Source organism: Trichomycterus rosablanca, chromosome 1 (genome assembly GCF_030014385.1).
Source record: "Trichomycterus rosablanca isolate fTriRos1 chromosome 1, fTriRos1.hap1, whole genome shotgun sequence".
Taxonomy (NCBI): Eukaryota; Metazoa; Chordata; class Actinopteri; order Siluriformes; family Trichomycteridae; genus Trichomycterus; species Trichomycterus rosablanca.
The window spans coordinates 75,355,469-75,381,641 of record NC_085988.1 but is presented as its reverse complement, the minus strand read 5'-3'; the positions used below and the strand labels follow the sequence as shown (position 1 = coordinate 75,381,641).

Genomic DNA, 26,173 nt, shown 5'->3' with positions numbered 1-26,173 from the left:
ATGCTGAAAATGTAAATGTAGATAGTGTATTACATAATTATTTATGTTCCCTACATAGTGCACTAAATTGTATATCAGATACAATTTTAATCAGTTCACAAGTTTAATGTCAAACACGGTCATGGACAATTTTGTATCTCCAGTTCACCTCACTTGCATGTCTTTGTACTGTGTGAGAAAACCAGAGCTCCCAGAGTAAACCCTCACAGACACGGGGAGAACATGCAAACACCACACAGAAAGGACCCAGACTGCCTCAAGTGGGGATCGAACCCAGAACCTTCTTGCTGTGAGGCGACAGTGTTACCGACTGAGCCATCGTGCCGCCCTCCCCCTTTGAAGTAGCCTATAGCTGCTATATTCAGTCTTGTTGAGGTTATTTGCATGGTAGCTGACAGTGATATAATTGATCCAGTTTTCTCTGGCTTCTTTAAATAAATGGTTTTAAAGGTAAAATTAATAGGGGTTTTAAACTTCTTGCACCACAACAGCTTTTCTTCTATTATAGAATATATCCAAACATGGCAGTTCCTTTCTAAAAGTATATAGTAAAACAATTTGTGTTAGTGATGTTATTTTCACGTTATTACGTGTTTATAATAATTTCAAGTCAGAAAGTTGTATTTCTTAGCCAGTTCTAATTTTAGCTGGATGAGCTGTATTTTTAATGGAATTCGCCCTATCTGGCAACATAGGTGAGGTCCTCTGCAGAGAAAGGGGTGTTTTCACTGTCCAAGCAGCCAACTTTTACAGCTTTTACACAGCAGAAATAATAATCATGCGTAATGATGTCCCAAATGCAACGTAAAGGACTAAACAAAAAGAGTAGTGTATGTGTTTTAAAATGTAAAATGTCTTTTACTGACTCTTGTGATTATGAAATCTAAAAACAATTGCTTTACTTTAAATAAATGGTGTTTCTGAAGTTACACTTAGTTTTAGGATAAACTACAGGCTCTAAATAGGAATAAACTGCTACATGTTGGTGTAGTCTACACTAAAAGGTAGCACTGAAAAAAATTACATTTACATTACATTTTCAGCGTTTAGCAGACACCTTTATCCAAAGGGAATTACATTAGAGTATACAGTCTGAGGGTTAAGGGCCTTGCTCAAAGGCCCAACAGCAGCATCTCGGCAGTGGTGGGGCTTGAACCAGCGACCTACTGATTACTAGTCCAGTCCCTTGACCACTAAGCTACTGTTTGCCCATATTTAAATAAATATGGTACATCATTTTCTACATGAATAAACTACATTAAAACACAACTATTACCAAAAGTAACTTGGTTAGTTGTGTTGTATTGTCATATTGTAATGACAAGTACACATTTAAATAAATGTGTACTTTATATAATCTACACTTTTTTTTCATGCGCCTAGTAAAAGTTTATCTACGTACTTACTTGCGAAACCAAATGCTGTGTTAGTGATTGTCAACTGCATTTGTTCGTTTGTTTATTAGGATGTTAACGTCATGTTTTACACTTTGGTTACATTCATGACAGGAACAGTAGTTACTCATTACACAAGATTCATCAGTTCACAAGGTTATATCAAACACAGTCATGGACAATTTAGTGTCTCCAATTCACCTCACTTGCATGTCTTTGGACTGTGGGAGGAAACCGGAGCACCCGGAGTAAACCCACACGGACATGGGAAGAACATGCAAACTCCACACAGAAAGGACCACCCCACCTGGGAATCGAACCAGGACCTTCTTGCTGTGAGACGACAGTTCACCCACTTAGCCACCGTGCTGCCTGTCACCTTCATTTTATAAGTGGTCATGGATTCTGCTAACCAGAGTTCTGACTAACGTTTTGGAAAGCAGAGACTCATTGTATATCTTTTTTTCAATTTTTCAGCTGTTGCCATGCAAGAACTTTCACCTGTTGTGATGTTTTACAACAAACTCATTTTATTTCTAATTTGTAGCCTTATCTTGTAGGACTTTCACTTTAGTGAATATATGGACTAATAATAAATCAACAATAACAAAACCAATTTCCTCTCACATATTAGAATTATGTAAAAGACATACATTGTGAGACCCAGGCTGCTACGTATAAGCAGTAAATAAGTCCTTGTGTGATGTGTGAAAACAGGCTCAGATTGGTTTGGTTCTCTCACCCTCCTCTTTTGACGTGGCAAAATTCCTGTAAAGGCAAACTGCATCATCATTAGCACTTCCTCACAGCTCGGCTCTACAGCTACACCTGCTGTACAGCACACTGGAAACCTGTACAGCAAACTGGAACACAGTACAGCACACTGGAAAACAGTACAGCACACTGGAAAACAGTACAGCACACTGGAAACCTGTACAGCACACTGGAAAACTGTACAGCACACTGGAAAACTGTACCACAAACTGGAAAACAGTACAGCACCCTGGAAAACAGTACAGCACACTGGAAAACTGTACAGCACACTGGAAAACTGTACCACAAACTGGAAAACAGTACAGCACACTGGAAAACTGTACAGCACACTGGAAAACTGTACCACAAACTGGAAAACAGTACAGCAAACTGGAAAACTGTACAGCAAACTGGAAAACTGTACCACAAACTGGAAAACAGTACAGCAAACTGGAAAACAGTACAGCACACTGGAAAACTGTACCACAAACTGGAAAACAGTACAGCAAACTGGAAAACTGTACAGCAAACTGGAAAACTGTACCACAAACTGGAAAACAGTACAGCAAACTGGAAAACAGTACAGCACACTGGAAAACTGTACCACAAACTGGAAAACAGTACAGCACCCTGGAAAACAGTACAGCACACTGGAAAACTGTACAGCACACTGGAAAACTGTACCACAAACTGGAAAACAGTACAGCAAACTGGAAAACTGTACAGCAAACTGGAAAACTGTACCACAAACTGGAAAACAGTACAGCAAACTGGAAAACAGTACAGCACACTGGAAAACTGTACCACAAACTGGAAAACAGTACAGCAAACTGGAAAACAGTACCACAAACTGGAAAACCGTACAGCAAACTGGAAAACAGTACAGCAAACTGGAAAACAGTACAGCACACTGGAAAACAGTTACATAAACTGGAAAACAGTTACACAAACTGGAAAACAGTACCTCAAACTGGACCACAAACTGGAAAACAGTATCACAAACTGGAAAACAGAACCACAAACTGGAAAACAGTACCACAAACTGGAAAACCGTACAGCAAACTGGAAAACAGTACAGCACACTGAAAAACAGTACAGCACACTGGAAAACAGTTACATAAACTGGAAAACAGTACCTCAAACTGGACCACAAACTGGAAAACAGTATCACAAACTGGAAAACAGAACCACAAACTGGAAAACAGTTACACAAACTGGACCACAAACTGGAAAACAGTACCGCAAACTGGAAAACAGTATCACAAACTAGAAAACAGTACAGCACACTGGAAAATAGTACAGCCTACTGGAAAACCATAATCTACAGTGAACTTAACAACAATTACAGCGTCAACAATTAAGTCCCGACGAACAGCCTAAGACTTAAATTCGTGTAACTGATTCGATACTTAATTTCACGGCGGTCTGGGTCCTTTCTGTGTGTTCTGAGTTTGCATCTTCCGAGAACATGTAGAGGTGGCTGCTTTAAAATGTCTCTATTGACACAGTGGTGTACCTGAGATCTTAAAATTAAAATAATATGCCATACAAAAATTCATCATCAATCCCAGATTTACCACTGCTTTATCCTGGTCAGGATTGAAGTGGGTTTGGCTTTGCCTTCCAGAAAGGATGCCAATCCATCATGGGGCCTCGGCCACCCCATACCCCTTAAAGACACAGCCAATCATATCTGTATGTAAACACCTGATCAGCAGATAGCAAAGAGGAAAGGGCTAGCATAATTTACTGCTGCAACACCCAAGTGTCTTTTTTTAATTAAAAATGCCATTGTGATTTATTTACATTACACTTTGTTTGATATAACCTTGTGAACTGATGAACCTTGTGTAATGAGTGACTACTGTTCCTGTCATGAATGTTTGTTTGTTTGTTTATTAGGATTTTAATGTCATGTTTTACACTTTGGTTACATTGGGGCCCATATTATAAGGGAGCCCAAAGCAGCTAGGACAGTAAAATCTTTATTGTGCTGCTTTTGTTGATACTAATCACATACAGTAATAATATTAATACTAATACAGGAACGGTAGTTACTCATTACACAAGGTTCTTCATTTCACAAGGTTATATCAAACACAGTCATGGACAATTTAGTGTCTCCAATTCACCTCACTTGCATGTCTTTGGACTGTGGGAGGAAACCGGAGCACCCGGAGGAAACCTACGCAGACACATGCCAACTCCACACAAAAAGGACCCAGACCACCCCACCCCACCTGGGGATCGAACCCAACACCTTCTTGCTGTGAGGTGACAGTGCTACCCACTTAGCCCCTGTCATGAATGTAACCAAAGTGTAAAACATGACGTTAAAATCATAATAAAGAGTTAAAATCCTTAAAGAGTTTCATTGTACTGTACACCAGTATATGTATTTATATATCTATGTAAACAAACTAGCCTCCAGTAGGTGGCGCATGCGCACTGTGGACCTGAAAGCTTCGTGTAGAAGGAGAGGCAGATTTCCCGCCTGCTGGAGAGGATGGAGCGTAACAAACATGGCGTCCTCCTCAAACCACCTCAAAAAAGTAGTCAGCGATGAGCACATTATTAACCGGTGGAGTTTTGACTTTTATGTTTCGAAAGCTTTCGAGGCGTTTAGAAATGAGGATTGTGTCGGCTTCAATGAGCTCAGGAATCTTATCGAATGTGAGTTCTGTGTTTATGCTTGTTTATCGTATTGTTTTAAAGTTATGCTAGTTATTTGCATGCTAACATAGTAGAACTTCATACCTGTGTAGTGCTGGACAGGCGGTGTAGTAAACAAACCTTACAATGTCATATCACAGCAGTTCTGTTATTTAAACACTGTGCACTTATTGGGTACTTTTAATAAACAAACCTACATTGTTGCAACTTGCAGGTGTACAGTTAGAGTTGAGGTTTTCTCACTGCACCATATATATATATATATATATATATACACTTTCCCATATATATATATATATATATATATATATATATATATATATATATATATATATATATATATACAGTGGTGTATAGTAACGAAGTAATAATACTTCGTTACAGTACTTAAGTAGTTTTTTGAAGTATTTGTACTTTACTGGAGTATAAAAATTTTCGGCAACTTTCACTTTTACTCCACTACATTTTCTAAAGAAAGTGTGTACTTTTACTCCGTTACATTCGCTGTATGTAAATTCGTTACTCGTTACTACAGAATGAAAGTTAAATGATGTGAGATGTGTGACGGACTGCACGCTGGTTTGGTGAATCTGCGCCTGTAAGTTAGACGGTGGTTAAACACATTACTGCGCATGTGCAAACGTTCTCTAAACGCTATCGGAGTTTTCTAAAAGTGCGTCGTTCACCCAAACACACGCAAATATGGACATTTCAGAAGCTCCCCGTCCAACACACTGATGTAAGTTCACAATGATTAACAAAGTAAAGCTGCAGCATCAGCGGTTTTTCCATATTATTAGCATTAACACTGTTCAGATATCTACCTACCATTTTTACCTATTACATTCGAACCACAAATAAAATGTTTCACTAAATTTGTTTGGAATTTATTGACTGCAAAACTCATGAAGACACGTCCATTGTTTTTAAAAACTCACCTGCGGACAAATATTTCCTCAGATTAATTTCTGTATTGGACCAGCAGAGGAGAGATTCATGGTGCTGAGGAACATGCAGCACGTCTTTAACCCTTTAATCATCTCAACAAGAACTCAACTTATCCAACTTATTATTCATGATTTTTCAGCTGTTGGCTTCAAGTTAGAAATGGTGTTTTCTTAAAGTAAGAATACCAATATTTTTTTAGTTTAAAACATGCCATTCAGTGAGTAGATACAGCCCCAAACAATATTATTTAAATACAGCTTATTTTACTCAAATATTTTGATTTAAAATAATGGTTGAACAGATCATTAAAGGGATAAAAGTGCCACACGTTTTGTTAAACTCTCCTGAGTTTTGCTTTAAATTAATTATGCCAAAATTATTTTTTTGTTATTGAAATATACTACCCAAATAAAAAAATGTGACAGTATACTTACAGTTTCTTACATTTACATCGACTCACATTCTAAAAACGTTGGAACAGGAACATTTAGGGCGAGTAATAAGTTAAAAAAACAACTAAATAATGTCATGATTTCAAACAGGTGATGTGAACAGTTGATTATGATCATGAATTGGCACAAATCATGTTCAAATGAAAGGAAGAAAACAGGTTAATTGTTAAAGGTGGTTTACAGGCTTAAAAGAACAATCTTTACATTTAAAATGACCGCTTCCATTTATACTAACAGCATTTACTTTTACTTCTACTTTTAATACTTAAGTACATTTAATATCAAATTACATTTGATACTTAAGTACATTAAACATCAGATACTTTTAGACTTTTACTTAAGTAATATTCTAAAAGGTGACTTACTTCTATCAAAGTAAATTTCTGGTAAGATACTTGTACTTTTACTCAAGTATGGCCTTCCGGTACTTAGGGCTGTCGAAGTTAACGCGATAATAACGCATTAACGCGATAATAATCTCAATTTAACGCGATTAAAAAAAATAGTGCCGTTAACGCAAATTCTATTTGGCCCTGCGTCATCCGTAGTTCATGTTGAGACTTGCCAGCGTTTTTCATTTGCGGTTTGTTAACATAATGTAACCGAGCGTGTAGTGATGCACTCGCTTAATAAAGAAATAAATACACGCTATATTCACAAGTTGTCGGGAGCAGAACACTTTTATTAACTTATTCTGTTACCGTACCGGACAGCTGCAGTTATCGCGTTAGCCAAGCATGCTAGTCCATGAACTATGGAAGCCCCAAAGGGTCAAAACACACTCACTTCGTGTAGAAACGTCCATCAAATGTCACGATACAACCACAGAAAAGTCTGTTACAATAACTACGCCTTATCCCACCTAAAGCACCGCTGATCTACAATGTTTGGAGAAATTCTAACCTACAATCTGACATTTATACGAAGTCAAGGGTCTCTGCTGGATAGTATTACTGCCTAGTATGTGAGTGAATTACAGTTTCCTCTTGTTCCAGCAGTTTTTAACATAAGTACATTTAGCATAAAATGTGTTCACCATTTTAATTGTAACATTTCACTTAAAAATCCTTGTTTTCTTCTTTTTTTTAAAAAATGCGATTAATCGCGATTAACTATATGAAATTCTGAGATTAATCGCGATTAAAATTTTTAATCGTTTGACAGCCCTAATATATATATATATAGTGCAGTGGGAAAAGTTCCGCTTGTTTATATACAGGGGTTGGACAAAATAACTGAAACACCTGGTTTTAGACCACAATAATTTATTAGTATGGTGTAGGACCTCCTTTTGCGGCCAATACAGCATCAATTCATCTTGGAAATGACATATACAAGTCCTGCACAGTGGTCAGAGGGATTTTAAGCCATTCTTCTTGCAGGATAGTGGCCAGGTCACTACGTGATGCTGGTGGAGGAAAACGTTTCCTGACTCGCTTCTCCAAAACACCTCAAAGTGGCTCAATAATATTTAGATCTGGTGACTGTGCAGGCCATGGGAGATGTTCAACTTCACTTTCATGTTCATCAAACCAATCTTTCACCAGTCTTGCTGTGTGTATTGGTGCATTGTCATCCTGATACACGGCACCGCCATTGGATGCACATGGTCCTCCAGAATGGTTCGGTAGTCCTTGGCAGTGACGCGCCCATCTAGCACAAGTATTGGGCCAAGGGAATGCCATGATATGGCAGCCCAAACCATCACTGATCCACCCCCATGCTTCACTCTGGGCATGCAACAGTCTGGGTGGTACGCTTCTTTGGGGCTTCTCCACACCGTAACTCTCCCGGATGTGGGGAAAACAGTAAAGGTGGACTCATCAGAGAACAATACATGTTTCACATTGTCCACAGCCCAAGATTTGCGCTCCTTGCACCATTGAAACCGACGTTTGGCATTGGCACGAGTGACCAAAGGTTTGGCTATAGCAGCCCGGCCGTGTATATTGACCCTGTGGAGCTCCCGACGGACAGTTCTGGTGGAAACAGGAGAGTTGAGGTGCACATTTAATTCTGCCGTGATTTGGGCAGCCGTGGTTTTTTGGATACAATCCGGGTTAGCACCCTGTGCATTGCAATATTTTGAGCAAAACTGTGCTCTTACCCTGCTAATTGAACCTTCACACTCTGCTCTTACTGGTGCAATGTGCAATTAATGAAGATTGGCCACCAGACTTTATTTAGCCAATTTACCAATTTAGCCATGAAACATCCCACACTAAAATGACAGGTGTTTCAGTTATTTTGTCCAACCCCTGTATATATACAGTGTATCACAAAAGTGAGTACACCCCTCACATTTCTGCAAATATTTCATTATATCTTTTCATGGGACAACACTATAGACATGAAACTTGGATATAAGTTAGAGTAGTCAGTGTACAACTTGTATAGCAGTGTAGATTTACTGTCTTCTGAAAATAACTCAACACACAGCCATTAATGTCTAAATAGCTGGCAACATAAGTGAGTACACCCCACAGTGAACATGTCCAAATTGTGCCCAAATGTGTCGTTGTCCCTCCCTGGTGTCATGTGTCAAGGTCCCAGGTGTAAATGGGGAGCAGGGCTGTTAAATTTGGTGTTTTGGGTACAATTCCCTCATACTGGCCACTGGATATTCAACATGGCACCTCATGGCAAAGAACTCTCTGAGGATGTGAGAAATAGAATTGTTGCTCTCCACAAAGATGGCCTGGGCTATAAGAAGATTGCTAACACCCTGAAACTGAGCTACAGCATGGTGGCCAAGGTCATACAGCGGTTTTCCAGGACAGGTTCCACTCGGAACAGGCTTCGCCAGGGTCGACCAAAGAAGTTGAGTCCACGTGTTCGGCGTCATATCCAGAGGTTGGCTTTAAAAAATAGACACATGAGTGCTGCCAGCATTGCTGCAGAGGTTGAAGACGTGGGAGGTCAGCCTGTCAGTGCTCAGACCATACGCCGCACACTGCATCAACTCGGTCTGCATGGTCGTCATCCCAGAAGGAAGCTGACGCACAAGAAAGCCCGCAAACAGTTTGCTGAAGACAAGCAGTCCAAGAACATGGATTACTGGAATGCCCTGTGGTCTGACGTGACCAAGATAAACTTGTTTGGCTCAGATGGTGTCCAGCATGTGTGGCGGCACCCTGGTGAGAAGTACCAAGACAACTGTATCTTGCCTACAGTCAAGCATGGTGGTGGTAGCATCATGGTCTTGGGCTGCATGAGTGTTGCTGGCACTGGGGAGCTGCAGTTCATTGAGGGAAACATGAATTCCAACATGTACTGTGACATTCTGAAACAGAGCATGATCCCCTCCCTTCGAAAACTGGGCCTCATGGCAGTTTTCCAACAGGATAACGACCCCAAACACAACCTCCAAGATGACAACTGCCTTGCTGAGGAAGCTGAAGGTAAAGGTGATGGACTAAACCCAATTGAGCACCTGTGGCGCATCCTCAAGTGGAAGGTGGAGGAGTTCAAGGTGTCTAACATCCACCAGCTCCGTGATGTCATCATGGAGGAGTGGAAGAGGATTCCAGTAGCAACCTGTGCAGCTCTGGTGAATTCCATGCCAAGGAGGGTTAAGGCAGTGCTGGATAATAATGGTGGTCACACAAAATATTGACACTTTGGGCACAATTTGGACATGTTCACTGTGGGGTGTACTCACGTATGTTGCCAGCTATTTAGACATTAATGGTTGTGTGTTGAGTTATTTTCAGAAGACAGTAAATCTACACTGCTATACAAGCTGTACACTGACTACTCTAAGTTATATCCAAGTTTCATGTCTATAGTGTTGTCCCATGAAAAGATATAATAAAATATTTGCAGAAATGTGAGGGGTGTACTCACTTTTGTGATACACTGTATATATATATATATATATATATATATATATATATATATATATATATATATATATATATATATATATTCGAGTGTTACAGCAGCTCCAGTAAATAGAGTAGATTACAATTAAAAATAAGGAAATTATAGAGTCCAAAGACATGCTGTCAGTTTAACTGGAGATACAATATGTAACGAATAACTACTGTTTCTGTCATGAATGTAAACAAAGTGTAAAGCATGACGTTAAAATCCTAATCAATAAATAAATAATATCAACTGTAAATCTGTTCATTGGTTAGCATGGTTATTTTAACACATGTTAACTGTTGGTTACTGCCTTTGAATAAAACTACATTTAGAAAGTGGAGCTGGGTTTTTTTCCCCGTGGTATTTATGTCTATATTACTGGTTTATTTTACACAGTTTGTAATCGGTAAAGGATAAATACTTGTTGAAAGCTTACTGACTTCACATCAAAATATATATATATATATATATAAAAAACATTTTGAACTTATATGCACTCAATACAATGTGTAATCTTGCAATACTAAATTCAGTTGGACACTGGTTATGGAGAAGGTGGGAAGTTTAGTAGAGCATTTTATCTCTAATGTTTGAAATTTGGATACAGGTTTGGTGGTCAGACCCATTGATGGGCACACCGATATGATGATAAAACTGCGTTTCATGCAGTTTCTGTCACGAATAAACGATGGAGACAAACTTGGTGAGTCCTTCTATGAGGTACTGTTTTAATTGTTTTTATTCAATTAAAAGTAAAGTTTCAGTAAAGTTTACTGTTGTTTGTTTGTGTTCAGGTGTCACATTTCAGAACCCATTAACACCACTTGAATCAGCACTCAGTGTACTTGAATGTATCTGTACAGAAGTTGATGTTCCTCAAAAGACACTGGAGCAAGTTCACACTGCTATCAGGGAAATGGTGAGGATGTAGCACTTGCTATAGGTTTAAATTAAGTGTTCTTGTTCTTGCTGTATCTTATTAATATATAAACTATTTACACCTTTATATTGCAGCTTATTACTGTTTGCATTAAAAGCAAACAATTTGATAAAGCAGAGGAAATGCTTGTAAAGCACTTTCCCAAAGGAATGGATTCTGTCGGCAAGGTAATGACTGTAATTGCTTATAAATGGATGTTAATATAAATAGTTTATATTGTGGGATATTGTCAAGCTTTAGAATATGTATAGAATATGTCTGCTAAAACATTTTGGCAACTTAATTTAATAATTGTTTTTATAAAAGTCTAGTAGTTGTAGCATGCTTTAGAAACTACTACTTTTAAAATTGATTAGCTCTTAACCTATTCCTACTGTTATCTCTTTTCTTAATGGACAATACATTTTTTATGTATTTATTTTTATCCAAAGGCTTTGTCCTAAACCACAGACTGCTGTAGTAGATAATGTATAATAAGCCTCCTCCTCCTGCCTGGTGGCTCACCATCAGACCACTTGTCCTGCTATAACTCTTATCCTTTTTTGCACATCTCAAACCAGCCCTAACTTTGTCTCCAAAACATCTTACCTGTGCTTCCCATTAATCCTGTTCACTGTCACTCCCAACAGGAATTGCATCATCTTCATCTCTGCCACCTCCAGCTCTCTCCTGTATTTCTGTCAGTGCTACTGCAGATACCCTTCTATCACAAATCACTCCTGCTACTCTACACCAGCACTTCCCCCTGCCTGCACTCTCTTTTTCACCTCTCTACCACACTCTCCATTAATTCATACACTTGACCCAGTTACCTAAACTTCTTTCCACCACCCTCCCACTAATTCATGTAAACGTATTCCATTTTACTTTTGCCAACTTTTGATCTTTGATGTATTATGACATTATAATACTCCACAGTATGTTTTGTCTTGGTATTTTAATAATTATTTAACAATAACTAGATTATTAGCACACACTCGTTTATAGGGTTTGTATAACAGGAGTGTCCTTTCTTATTGAAAAAAGGAACTGTATTGCTGCTGGTGTTCATACCAAACTTGACCAGCTAACACTAACCCTTTGTGGGTATTATATATTAGACACCTGTTATAAGAAGAATTACAAATGACTGAACTTTTTCTTCCTGTTTTGTAGAAAAAGCTGTTTGTAAATCTCATCAAAAGACGATGCAGCACACACGCTGTTTTGAACAGGAGCTCTTACAGTGAATTCAAACAGGACATGCTGGACTTCATCGAGAAACTCTATCAGATTCCAGATCCATTCCTAATTAAGGTCCAGCATTTTTTTATGTCTAAAATAAATGGGCTAACTTGTTATAGATTGTTTATTCGAGTGCATTAAATCTTGCCATGATTTATGTGCATACTCTGGAGTTTTATGTATGTGTGTATTTGTTATGTATGTTAGCGTATTAGAGTTTCAGTTAATGTTACTTAATCACAGATATAATACATGTGCTGCTTGCTGCATTAGTAACAAGCATACACTCTCTTTGCAAAGGTTCTTAGTGAATATTTCATAGTTCTTAATGATTGTTAAGCTTTATGTAATTGTCATTTTTCAAATAATAAAAAACGTTTATTATTTTCTCTAAAGATGGTAAAGCTCTCGAGACAAGGCTGGAATATTGACGTTGGGGTTGATATTCATTCTGAAACTAATAATGTGGTTACTGAAGAGTCATGTACACAGGACCGAGCCACACAGAGCCCAGAACCGATTAATCAGCTAACAGGTCATGAACATCATCAGCTGTCAAATTCAAAACAAAATACACCGGTCAAAAATAACCTCAGGTAAAATTTTGCAAATGTTTTTATCACTTCATTTTTCACTTTGACAGTAACTTTGATATTTTCACCAATTGGATTTGAATCTGTAAACTTGTTTTAAATTTTCCAGTATAATGTAACTATGTTATAATTATGAATGGTTTAATTGAAATAGTTTGCTTTTTTAACTTTTGCATTCAACTTTATATGTATTAGTACAGCACAAACTATAATAATCCAAACCCATTTCCCATTTCAAGAAAATTTGGGACACTTGCAATATGCAATAAATGCAATAAAAACAATAGAATGTAATGCCTGCAACACAACAAGAGTAAGACTATACAAGTAACACTTCTAAAAGTTTGCACAGTTACGAGTTTACCTAGTAACAGATGAGTATAGGCATGGAGGTGCATTATTTATATTTCATAGATGATTTGCATATATGGGAAGGTACCAATTATGGTGTTTTAAAGAGACATGCTGCCATTAGGACCGTCTTTTCCCATAAATGTCTATTTCAGCAGGACTATGCCATGCCTTATTTAGCACGGTGTCTTTGTAGCCATAGAATGTGTGTGTTTGACTGGCTTGTCTGCACTCCCCATGTCTCCTGTTGCACATGTATAACAAATCAAACAGTTACCAAAGACTGTTAAGCAGTTTGAGGATCAAAGATACAAATTGTTGCAGTTTTGCAAGTAGAATTTTTGTGGAATAAAAATTTTAAAAAGAAAGGCGTGACCCAGTGGTAAACATGCCTGTCCCATCTTTTTTGAGTGTGGTGCAGGAATTAATTTCTAAATGTATTTATATTTATATAGAATTACGTTAGTCATTAAAAACTCTGAAAATCTTTTGTTTGTCCTTTTGTCTTTTAAAAGTTCATTTGAATTGAAATTTTTAGGAAACGTTTACATGCTTGCACTTTTCAAAAATATGTGGATAAATGTTTAAATTGTATTAAACATGTATGTTTTTTTATTTTTTATTTTTATTCCATAGCCAAACTCCATCTTCGTCATCCCTTGTGACAGTGAAACTGAGCTTTGGAAAGCTGAGAGCTGTCTATCCAGGGCTTGCTGATCAGTTTTCAGTCACAATTCCTTTCTCTCAGCTGGAGGAGGAGGTGGAAGAGGAGGCGCAGCAGGACAGCGGACTAGACGCTGATGCAGGGGAGCTTCATCTCAGACTCACAGCAACGCCAATGGAGGGATTATACAGTGAAGAGGAACAGTTTGTCTGTGTGGAAGAGGAACAAACAGAACAAATATGTACCCAGTTTTCTAGTGGACGTTGTAATACTGCCAGTCAGACTAAAGTAGCACTCCAGCAACAGGGCACAGACAAACAGCATCAAGAATATGTAGAATGTCGTAGCATGACGGCAGAGAGTTCTTGTGCCCACACTTCATCCCCTGAAAAAGGTGTAAAAACACCTGGCAGTGCTGTATCTGCAGTGACGGTAGCACAGTTAGTGATCGAGGATGACAGTCAAACGAGTGAACTGGAATCCACTGGTTTTCAAGAAGCCCCCAGTCCAGTGGTGGCAGAGTGCAGTAAAGAGAATCCACTCAGCTCACTACCGGTCAGCTCTACACCAGTCAGGATAAGACGCAAATCTGCCCTACGGTAAACATCTACATTTGCACTGTAGAGAAATCTTCTGGCAAATGTGCAAGAAATTCATGAATGACTAAACATCATAGTATGTTGATCCAATCCTGAGTATCATTATGAATAGTTATTTTCCTCTTTGCCCACACACTTGCATGTGCACACATGAAAGAACATGGGACATGGAAGGATGTAATAATTAATACTACAGCAAAGAAACAGACATTGATTCATGAGTAGGGCCCTACTAAATTCACAGGAGAATGTGCTTAATTTCATAGACCTTGTTTTTTTTAAAAAGCACAGATTTCATGGATTTTTAAAGAAAAGTGGCACATTTCACTGCAGTCATTAAGTAACATGAATTGAAATTGAATTAAAATAGTGGACATTGAATGATAGAATGAATGGAAGCTAGAATGCACAGCCTACCTTAATAGTTAAATGTAAACTTGAAACATCGAGCCAAAGATGAAAATTCTCATCTGTATTTTGATCCCCCCCGTTGCTAATGTAACCGAGCGTTTATAAAGAAAGAAAGAAAGAATGAAAGAAATAAACTGTACATAGACAAACTATTGGGAGCAGACTACAGAGAGATGATCATGTGTGTAGAAAAGCACACTTTTTTTGTTAATTATGGAATCCCCAAAGGGTCAAAATGCACTCAAACTCAAAAGAAGCTTTATTGGCATGACAAATAAGGACATTCGTATTGCCAAAGCAAGTTAGTGAGAAATAAGAAAAATGAAAATAAGAGAGAACAAATATATACAAAACAGTTACATGTGCAAAAAATATAAAATAGAATAAACTATTAATAAAAACAGTGCAAAATAATAACAAGAAAAATTATAATATTTACAGCACTCAATACATAAACACGTACATCAAACATTTTCAGCACACCACTAAAATGTCTGTTACACTAACTTGAATGCCGTATTATTGCTAGTACTGCCACATATTGCACCTCATATTTCATACGCTACACAAATGAAAAATGCCTTAAATTTTGAATTTCACAGCAAATTTTATATTTCACTGTAAACGGTTCACGGCTGTGAATTATGTAGGGCCTTATTTATGAGCTATGGTAATGTCAATGAACTAAACTCAAATGATTAACTGTAAAAATGTACAAATATGATTGTCAAAATGTAAATGCCAAAATGGCAACAGTAAACTTATACCTTATTCCTTTAAAACACAATTATGTGCTGCTATAATAATTATTATGTAGTTATAGTAATTAAAAAGTCACAACCTAAAGCAATATCCACCAAAGGACTTGAGAGTAGTTCTAAATGCATTTATTTATTTTTCCTTTTTTTCAGACGGAGTATACCCAGTGAACCAGAGCCTGCTTCCCCCCAGCAGCCCACCGAACCCCAAAACTGCTCCACCCCTAGCAAGGACGAATCCAGCAACTACCCCTCCACCCAGTGCACACCTGCTGAGAGACCTCAGAAACACACCACAAAAAAGTTAGCCATATTTATAAACCTTTTAAACACACTCTCTCTTTGCTTTCGTTTTCTGTTTGTCTGTGTTTTTGAAACGCTGTCGTTACTTTTGAGACTATTATACTTTGAAACAAAGCTGCATTGATGAGTTTCATTATTAAGCCTAGAAACAATCCTTGGTAACACCAAGCAGTTTATGCCCTGTTTTATTAATTAATTTAATAGTTTTTAACTAGATGTTTTCTCTAGCCCACGCAGACTGAGTGAAAGTGACGAAAGTGCAGAAAGTATAATAGTAGACTCTCCACGCTCAGGAAAGCAACCTCGGCCAGATCACAGACGGTGTGTACTTACTTTAAATTGGTCACTACCACTCTTTTACTCTTTTCCTGAATGTTGTTGGTTTTAAGCATAATATGATTTTAATGTTTTTTATCTATAACTTGCAAAATCAGTTTATTAAGAGCTACCAAACATGACAACTGTTGTGTTTACGCACATAATAATGTATTGATCCTTATTTGTTGACTGGGTAGCACTGTCGCCTCACAGCAAGAAGGTCCTGGGTTCAATCCCCAGGTGGGGTGGTCCGGGTCCTTTCTGTGTGGAGTTTGCATGTTCTCCCCGTGCCCGCTTGGGTTTCCTCACTGAGCTCTGGTTTCTTCACACAGTTTAAAGACATTCAAGTGAGGTGAATTGGAGCCACTAAATTGTCCATGGCTGTGTTTGATATAACCTTGTGAACTGATGAATCTTGTGTAACAAGTAACTACCGTTCCTGTCATGGATGTAACCGAAGTGTTAAACATGACGTTAAAATCCTAATAAAGCAACAAATACTGTGGTATTTGGAGTATGTCTAAAAACCCATCTTAATGGTAATGCAGTAATTTGAATATGTACAACCCTAATTTCAAAAAAGTTGGGACAGAATGAAAAAGAGTTAAGAGGTCAAGATTAGGGCTACAATAACTAATTGACAAAAATGACTTTTAAAAGTATATTAGAATAGTATTAATTTTTATAATAATAAATAATTTTACTACTGACCAGTCTATGTATTTCACACTAACAAACTGTTGGTGAAACCTCTTTGTCTTGAGTAAATCGATTCCCAAATGTGCTCTTTGTTTGTATTAATGTGCACTACATAGTTCAATATATAGTCTGCTGCTGTTTTCCAGAATATTATGGGTTATGTTGAATTTGTCTTGGTGGCTTTTAGCAATCGTGCACAAAACACACACAGAGCATACATATCACACATCTCATATTTAAGTGATTTTGTTCTTCTTATTATCAGCTTGATTGTAAATTTGTGTTTTATGTTTGTGTTCTTTAATTCCATGCCCTTAGTTTTTTGAATGCATGACATTTGTGGTCATGACAAAATATTACCCCAAGCTGTTGCTTAAGTTGTAATCCTTCACAGTGGTTAAGCAGGTTGTACAGGTGGCATTTCATGTTTGTCTTACTCACATTCTATACCACATTTCAATACGTCAATACCGTATTTAAACTCTGGAAATAAATAGAATGCACTAACACATGTTGGTTTACATTTTGGGTAGATGCCTTATGAACATTTGTCAAGGTTTTAATGGTATGTGTCAAATACAGATATGACTAATATATTGAATCCCCACTAAATAATATTAACGACTAGTACAGCAATAGTAATGTTTTACTATGATTTTTATATAGTTTGTGACTGACTCATGCTGTATGATCATGCTTTTCTTAAGATCGAAATATAATCCTGATTAAAATTGACTTGTTAGGTGTTATACTTGACATTAAATACATTATTGAATTAAATAGGGGAAAAAATGTTAGGATGTGTGTTGTGATGTTTTGACCATTTTACTAATTATTTATTGTAGGAGCAAGTGGATGGATGTCTCGGGGGTCCAGGAAGAGTGGAGTGAAGAGGAATCACTATTCCCTGCTGCCAGCACGAAAAATCCTTTGGGTACAAAGACTAATACAATTATTTAATTAAAATTTTACACATAGTAGAAATGACATTTTTTTACCAGTTTCTTGGTAGTTTTAATATGTACAGCAATGTAGTTTTTAAAATAGTGGAACAAAAATACACTGTACCTCAGTTTTACAAGAAAATGGAAAGGGTTTCTTTTACAATTAAACTTAAATCAAGCATATAACTACCCATAATTTCCTTTTATACTGCAGAAGCCCATGCCATACTTAAAATAAACCTAAAACCATAAAATGCACAGACTCAGTCATGCCTCGAAGCACATACACACCAGACCACCCCATCATCTAAAGTATACTAATAACTATTAACAAACTAACAGGCCTGAAATACAACATACGGCTATGCTGGATACCGGGACACAGTGGTATGGCAAACTAACCAGAGAAAAAAACAAGACAAAATCCAACAAAAATTAAAATCCCTTCAACAGATATAAAACCACTAATAAATACCTACATAATGAATAAAATGGCAAATTGCATGGACCACACAGACCACAAACAAACTTAATGAAATACACCTAGACATCAACATAACCAATGACGACGCACAGACCAAGTTATACACACAAAATGCAGAATCGGCCACACCAGAATAACCCACCAACACCCGATAAAAAGAGAAACCTTTCAACCTATGAACCTATCTGCCAAAGACAATAAAGACAATAAAGCTCATCCTGATCAAACAAAGAATAAGACAAGTACACGTGCTTCAAAATTTTAAAGAAGTTCTTACACACGACAAAACAAAAAACGTTTTAACAAACCTCGCAGCCATAAAAATAAATTTATAAATGGATGCAAAATCGAAAGACTTGAACAACACCAATTAGAATAACCATAAAATAACACTAATATTTGATAGAAATGCAGTTAAAATCCAAACAAACATTAGCGTAGAATCAGCTGAGGTACTTTTTGATGTTAGAGGCTAATTTACATTAAAAAATAGGGGTTTAACAAAATTACCATGTTTTATAAGATTCATTGTGGATTCAATAAAATGGTGACAACAAGTTTTTAGGTTTTTTTTTGTGGTTAAATATACAAGTAAATAATTTTCATATCATAATTCTTATAAATTTTAATGTAATTTTAATGTAATTATCAGTTGCATATTTCATATAGAGCATCAGTAGAATGTGATGCCAACGGTTTTCATTTTTGTTTTGTCTTTTTTGTTTAAGGTTCGAGCTCAAGTAATGAAAAAGGCAAAAGGAAGGTAAGAATTTACCGTACACATCTCGGTGCATAATTTTGGAAGCTTTACAATGTTTTGAGTGAACAATTTTGGCTGCATGTTTGAAATCCACCTTGCTTGCATTTCAGATGTGGACAGAAATAGAGTCTGACTGGGTGAGGCAAGGAGTGGCTCGATATGGAGAAGGACGATGGGGGCAAATCAAAAGTGCGTTTTCTTTTGAAGGCCGCACAGCAGTGAACATCAAGGACCGCTGGCGCACTATGAAAAGACTAAAACTAGCATAGAGGTGTAGATGCGACAGTGTTAAATAAACCATTTGTACATAAACGATGTTTGTTATCAATATTGCGCTTTTTGAAAGAGATTTTTACTTCTATTAACGTCTATTTTTAGGACGGCCCAGCATGTGTTCACATTAGAGAGTGACAATGACAATTTGTTATGTAGAAGCACATGAAGCTGCAATTTAACTGACAGCAATGCTCAACATATTTCCTCATTTTTGCAAATTAGGTATAATTCTTTACAGCAGAACAGTTACTTCTGTATTACCAACAGAGGCTTCAGTGTCCTCTGCTATTATTTTATAGCTTGTGATTGTTTCTAGATTTAGCTTTGTTTTAATGGTATTTGACTTGCATAATAGAGGTTACTGGTTTTGTTATGGCATTAGAATGCATTTTACAAAATTAATGTTGATATTTATTAATTAGACGATACATTTTGTTTGCCAGATTTCCCTGGTGTGTGACCAGAAATCACAACTTCAGCAGCTCCTTAGACACTTACAAAAATAGTCATCGTCACTTGCTAGTATAAACAGCATAAAACTTACCTTCTGTGTAGGTTAAAATAGATGATCTTATTCTCAAACAGTATAAACAATACCAGACATCATTAAGGGTATTAAAAGCTTTTTTGGTTTATAGTTGTCTGAAGTAGCAGTTTGCATTTTGCCTGTGTAAAATGTTCAATCATGATCTCCTGCATGATTAAAACTTGAGTTGTAATGACTTGTGTAAAAGATGTAAAATGATATATGTTAATGTGTGTATTGATGAAGCTTTGTTACTGTATTATTTGGACATGTTTATTCTCAAGCTGAAAAAAAAGGCTAAACAGTATAACACTGACATCACTAGGGTATTTAAATACTATGTAGGTAGTATTTAGTTTTAAAAGTGGCCGTCCAGGTGAGTGCTGAAAAACAGTGAAGTGTCCCCCCCCCCCCCCCCCCCTAACAAGAGAAGCTACATTTTTAGTAAAATCTTCAAATGTCCATATATACTGATCAGTCATAACATTAACACCAACTCTTTGTTTCTACACTCACTGTTACTTTTTTCAGCTCCACTTACCATATAGGAGAGCTTTGTAGTTTTACAATTACTGACTGTAGTCCATCTGTTTCTTTACATACTTTTTTAGCCTGCTTTCACCCTGTTCTTCAATGGTCAGGACCCCCACAGAGCAGGTATTATTTAGGTGGTGGATCATTCTCAGCACTGCAGTGACACTGACATGGTGGTGGTGGGTTAGTGTGTGTTGTGCTGGTATGAGTGGATCAGACAGCAGTGCTGCTGGAGTTTTTAAATACTGTGTCCACTCTATTAGACACCCCTACCTAGTTGGTCCACCTTGTAGATGTAAAGTCAGAGACGATCACACATCTATTTCTGCTGTTTGAGTCGGTCATCTTCTAGACCTTCATCAGTGGTCACAGGACGCTGCCCATGGGGCGCTGTTGGCTGGATATTTTTGGTTGGTGGACAATTCTTAGTCCAGCAGTGACAGTGATGTGTTTAAAAACTCCAGCAGTGCTGCTGTGTCTTATCCACTCATACCAGCACAACAAACACTAAAACACCAGTGTCACTGCAGTGCTGGGAATGACCCACCATTTAAATAATACTTGCTCTGTGGTGGTCCTGGCAGAGTCCTGACCATTGAAGAACAGCATGAAAGGAGGCTAACAAAGCATGCAGATAAACACATGGACTACAGTCAGTATTTGTAGAACTACAAAGTGCTTCTATATGGTAAGTGGAGCCGATAAAATGGACAGAGTAGAAACAAGGAGGCGGTTTTAAAGTTATGGCTGATCAGTGTACAACATTAAGCAATGTAATCTAATTTAAACTAAGCTCTTTAATTTGGTATTCAATGGTTCATGTAATGGTTCAAAATTTACTGTTAGTGTTATATATTTTACTTTATTCTTTTTTTTATTTTTGATGCACATTTTGTCTTAATTTTATTTAATTTTTTATTTACTCTTTATCAGGCATGTGGTAGGTCAATACATAGAAAATACACAATGGACACGATCACAGTGCACCACAGATTTACATATTCACCTATAGACCTACTGTCATTTATGAGCAGCTAGTGGTAGCATGTATTTGGGGTGTAAGCGGAAACTGGGGTACGCAAAGAAACTTTTGCAGAGAATATCTATCGCTTGTTGGCTAATCTTAGCTTCAGTAAAAAAACACCCTGGACTATTGAATGTAAATAGTAAAATGTATATAGATTATCAGAACTTTTCTAGGGGTGAAATTTTAAGTAAAGAGCTATACATGTTTCAGCTGTAGGTAAATGTTTTTGCTTATTTGTGAACAAATGTTATTGGTTTCCAATTACTTGAGAAGTATGTGTGGATTTGTATATTTTAATAAGATCGGTTATTGAACAGTTGTATATATTTTTCAATATTTTTTTGTTCTTCAATTATGATTAAAAACTTTCACCAGCTCCAATAGTTTATGTGACAAAAATGGGGAAACGTTTATTTGCAGGAGTGAACAAATGTGTATTGCTTTGATAAGTCATCCAGCGAAATCCTGCAACATTTAAAATAAAAACATATTTTGGGTCATTTGTAATAGTTTGTAATAAGATTATTATTCAGGTGCTTTTTTAAGCATGTATGTCCATTATTAGTTTTAGATGTCTTTTTGTAGCAAATTTGTGATTTTGTTTATTACTTTTGGCAAACTGTTTAGAGGTTTCTAGGTTTAAAAGGCCTGTGGACCTGTCTTTCTGTAACATGCATTTTCCCTAAATTTCTTCTGTCTGGACATTTCCAATTACTTGATTGCATTTTGCATCTCCTGACCGAGAAAAGCGGTGATTAACACACCACTTATACTACACATGTGCAGAAGCCAACTGCTGCTTTTTACTTGCTCAAGGTGGGTTCATATCAGTGGCGGCTGCTGGTCTTTCAAAGAGGGGAAGCTCATTGTCGGCTTACATCATAAAATTTGTCAATTTATTTATACATAAATTCTGCCCTCCGTTCCTTTTCAAGAAAATGGCCTGTGATCCTATCCAGAGCGGTAGAGAGAACAGAGTGGCGACACTCCCATAGGGAACCGTTGGAAAGGGGGCGGGACATATTTTTCTGTGCAGCTTCCGGGTTGTGGAGCTCTGTATAGTTCCAAACATCCCATAGAGCCCCATTCATTTTCACTACTTATCAAGCATTTTTAGCTGTATGTTGCTTTGTTTTAAAAAAATAATGAATTTGATGTCATTAATATACTTAATACTGTTATTGTTTAGCATTTGCTCAGCACTAAATGTTACATGTTTATCTTAATTAATAGGTATAACCCAATTTAGCTTAGTCAGTTAAGCTTAATGACACTAGAGTCTTTTCACCTAAAATGAGTTGATTAATCAAGAGTCTTGTTACAGAAATGATCATAAAACATTAGAACCACAATAAATCATTATACTTTTACTTTCATACTTAAGTACATTTGAAGGTAAATTTAGTTTAGTACTTTAGTGGAGGTAAAGAGTATTTTTACTTTTACTACTACTTTTACTGGAGTAATATGTTACCTTGGATATCTCTACTTTAACTCAACTACATGGTTTGTGTACCTTGTCCACTCATGTACCTTATTAATCACTCATGAAATAAGAGATGAATGAATGCTTTTTCATGTACAGTGCCTTGCAAAAGTATTCAGCCCCCTTGAACTTTTCAACCTTTTGCCACATTTCAGGCTTTAAACATAAAGATATGAAATTGTAATTTTTTGTGAAGAATCAATAACAAGTGCGACACAATTGTGAAGTGGAACGAAATTTATTGGATATTTTAAACTTTTTTTAGAAATAAAAACCTGAAAAGTGGGGCGTGCAATATTATTCAGCCCCTTTACTTTCAGTGCAGCAAACTCACTCCAGAAGTTCAGTGAGGATCTCTGAATGATCCAATGTTGACCTAAATGACTGATGGTGATAAATAGAATCCACCTGTGTGTAATCAAGTCTCCGTATAAATGCACCTGCTCTGTGACAGTCTCAGAGTTCTGTTTAAAGCGCAGAGAGCATCATGAAGACCAAGGAACACACCAGGCAGGTCCGAGATACTGTTGTGGAGAAGTTTAAAGCCGAATTTGGATACAAAAAGATTTCCCAAGCTTTAAACATCTCAAGGAGCACTGTGCAAGCGATCATATTGAAATGAAGGGAGTATCAGACCACTGCAAATCTACCAAGACCCGGCCGTCCCTCTAAACTTTCAGCTCAAACAAGGAGAAGACTGATCAGAGATGCAGCCAAGAGGCCCATGATCACTCTGAATGAACTGCAGAGATCTACAGCTGAGGTGGGAGACTCTGTCCATAGGACACAATCAGTCGTACACTGCACAAATCTGGCCTTTATGGAAGAGTGGCAAGAAGAAAGCCATTTCTCAAAGATATCCATAAAAAGTCACCTGGGAGACACACCAAACATGTGGAAGAAGGTGCTCTGGTCAGATGAAACCAAAATCGAACTTTTTGGCCACAATGCAAAACGTTATGTTTGGCATAAAAGCAACACAGCTCATCACCCTGAACACACCATCCCCACTGTCAAACATGGTGGTGGCAGCATCATGGTTTGGGCCTGATTTTCTTCAGCAGGGACAGGGAAGATGGTTAAAATTGATGGGAAGATGGATGGAGCCAAATACAGGACCATTCTGGAAGAAAACCTGTTGCAGTCTGCAAAAGACCTGAGACAGGGACGGTGATTTATCTTCCAACAAGACAATGATCCAAAACATAAAGCAAAATCTACAATGGAATGGTTCACAAATAAACTTATCCAGGTGAAAATGGCCAAGTCAAAGTCCAGACCTGAATCCCATCGAGAATCTGTGGAAAGAGCTGAAAACTGCTGTTCACAAACGCTCTCCATTCAACCTCACTGAGCTCGAGCTGTTTTGCAAGGAAGAATGGGCAAAAATTTCAGTATCTCGATGTGCAAAACTAATAGAGACATACCCCAAGCGACTTGCAGCTGTAATCGCAGCAAAAGGTGGCGCTACAAAGTATTAACGCAAGGGGGCTGAATAATATTGCACGCCCCACTTTTCAGTTTTTTATTTCTAAAAAAAGTTTAAAATATCCAATAAATTTCGTTCCACTTCACGATTGTGTCCCACTTGTTGTTGATTCTTCACAAAAAATTAAAATTTCATATCTTTATGTTTAAAGCCTGAAATGTGGCAAAAGGTTGAAAAGTTCAAGGGGGCTGAATACTTTTGCAAGGCACTGTACCTGCACTATAATGTTTTTGATACGGTAGTGTGTTTATGAATCTAATCATTCAGTGCAGGTAAACCTTATGAATCCAGCACATGACTTAGTGTTTAGCCAAAATGATTATTATTATGAATCCTCAGGAAAGTGAAGGGAGATTAGTTTATACAAAAAACAAAACAAAAAAACTTTAATGTCTATACTGTATATTGTCTCTACTACTTAATGATATGGCATTATGTAATGTATGCTAATATAATGTACTGTGTGTTAACAAGAACGACCTATTAACAAGTCATTATAAACATCAATCTTCCACTTTATATACCAAATTGACATTAAAGCAGATGCAGTAAATGTAAAGGCAGTTGAAAATACCCAGAAATTGTACAAATGTTTATTATTTAGCGTTTAATATTTAATTCACTGCTGCCTGTCCCATATGAGAACATGACAGCGCCGGGTTTGTTTGGAACTATTGGAGGGTTACATGAACCACGTGACCGCGTAGCGGCGAGATCAAGGAGTGTCGCAACTCTCTCTATCTACGGCTCTGATCCTATCGTACCAAGTAGGCGTCTTTTCCAGGGACTTCACCAGTGTCCTCTCAATGGCCAGCAAATAGCTGTCAATCAAAACGGGATTCAGCCTGTCGACTGATCCTCCAATCATCTTGCAGAAGTTCCGCGTCCAGACCCGCCCACAGCTCCATTCACCCCCAAAGTCCGGGGGCGGGACAAAATCGTGGCATTTATCCAATGACCGGCGAGTTTCGAAGCAATGAAAAACGTTCCATGCAGCCCCGTTGAAGTGAATAGACGCTCAGCTTCTGTGGGCAAATGCATTAACGCTACAGGAATGTATGAGAAGTTCGAGTCAGTCGATTTGTGATAAGTAGCTGATTCTGAACGAACTCGTCTTCGAGATGAACGTGTTCTAACGCATTTGTAGTCAATGAAATATTAACACAACTGTACAGTGGTGCTTGAAAGTTTGTGAACCCTTTAGAATTTTCTATATTTCTGCATAAATATGACCTAAAACATCATCAGATTTTCACACAAGTCCTAAAAGTAGATAAAGAGAACCCAGTTAAACAAATGAGACAAAAATATTATACTTGGTCATTTATTTATTGAGGAAAATGATCCAATATTACATATTTGTGAGTGGCAAAAGTATGTGAACCTTTGCTTTCAGTATCTGGTGTGACCCCCCTTTGCAGCAATAACTGCAACTAAACGTTTCCGGTAACTGTTGATCAGTCCTGCACACCGGCTTGGGGGAATTTTAGCCCATTCCTCCGTACAGAACAGCTTAAACTCTGGGATGTTGGTGGGTTTCCTCACATTAACTGCTCGCTTCAGGTCCTTCCACAACATTTCGATTGGATTAAGGTCAGGACTTTGACTTGGCCATTCCAAAACATTAACTTTATTCTACTTTAACCATTCTTTGTAGAACGACTTGTGTGCTTAGGGTCGTTGTCTTGCTGCATGAC

The 26,173-nt window shown here is 37.5% G+C and overlaps 1 protein-coding gene across 1 annotated transcript; it reads left to right on the top strand.

Annotated features, from left to right (window-relative positions):
• Positions 1 to 4,669: 4,669 nt before the first annotated feature.
• Positions 4,670 to 19,450, top strand: terfa (telomeric repeat binding factor a). Its single transcript, XM_063006606.1, has 12 exons — positions 4,670 to 4,820; positions 10,698 to 10,793; positions 10,885 to 11,009; positions 11,105 to 11,197; positions 12,186 to 12,326; positions 12,651 to 12,850; positions 13,835 to 14,461; positions 15,784 to 15,933; positions 16,162 to 16,254; positions 17,796 to 17,884; positions 19,107 to 19,141; positions 19,249 to 19,450. The coding sequence occupies exons 1-12, from the start codon at positions 4,670 to 4,672 to the stop codon at positions 19,405 to 19,407; spliced, it is 1,959 nt and encodes a 652-aa protein (XP_062862676.1). The 3' UTR covers positions 19,408 to 19,450.
• Positions 19,451 to 26,173: the final 6,723 nt, after the last annotated feature.

Coding starts and splice junctions, on each gene's coding strand:
- terfa (XM_063006606.1), top strand. CDS start 4,670: ATGGCGTCCTCCTCAAACCACCTCAAAAAAGTAGTCAGCGATGAGCAC. Junction 10,794..10,884: donor AAACGATGGAGACAAACTTG/GTGAGTCCTTCT, acceptor GTTTGTGTTCAG/GTGTCACATTTCAGAACCCA. Junction 12,851..13,834: donor CCGGTCAAAAATAACCTCAG/GTAAAATTTTGC, acceptor TTTATTCCATAG/CCAAACTCCATCTTCGTCAT.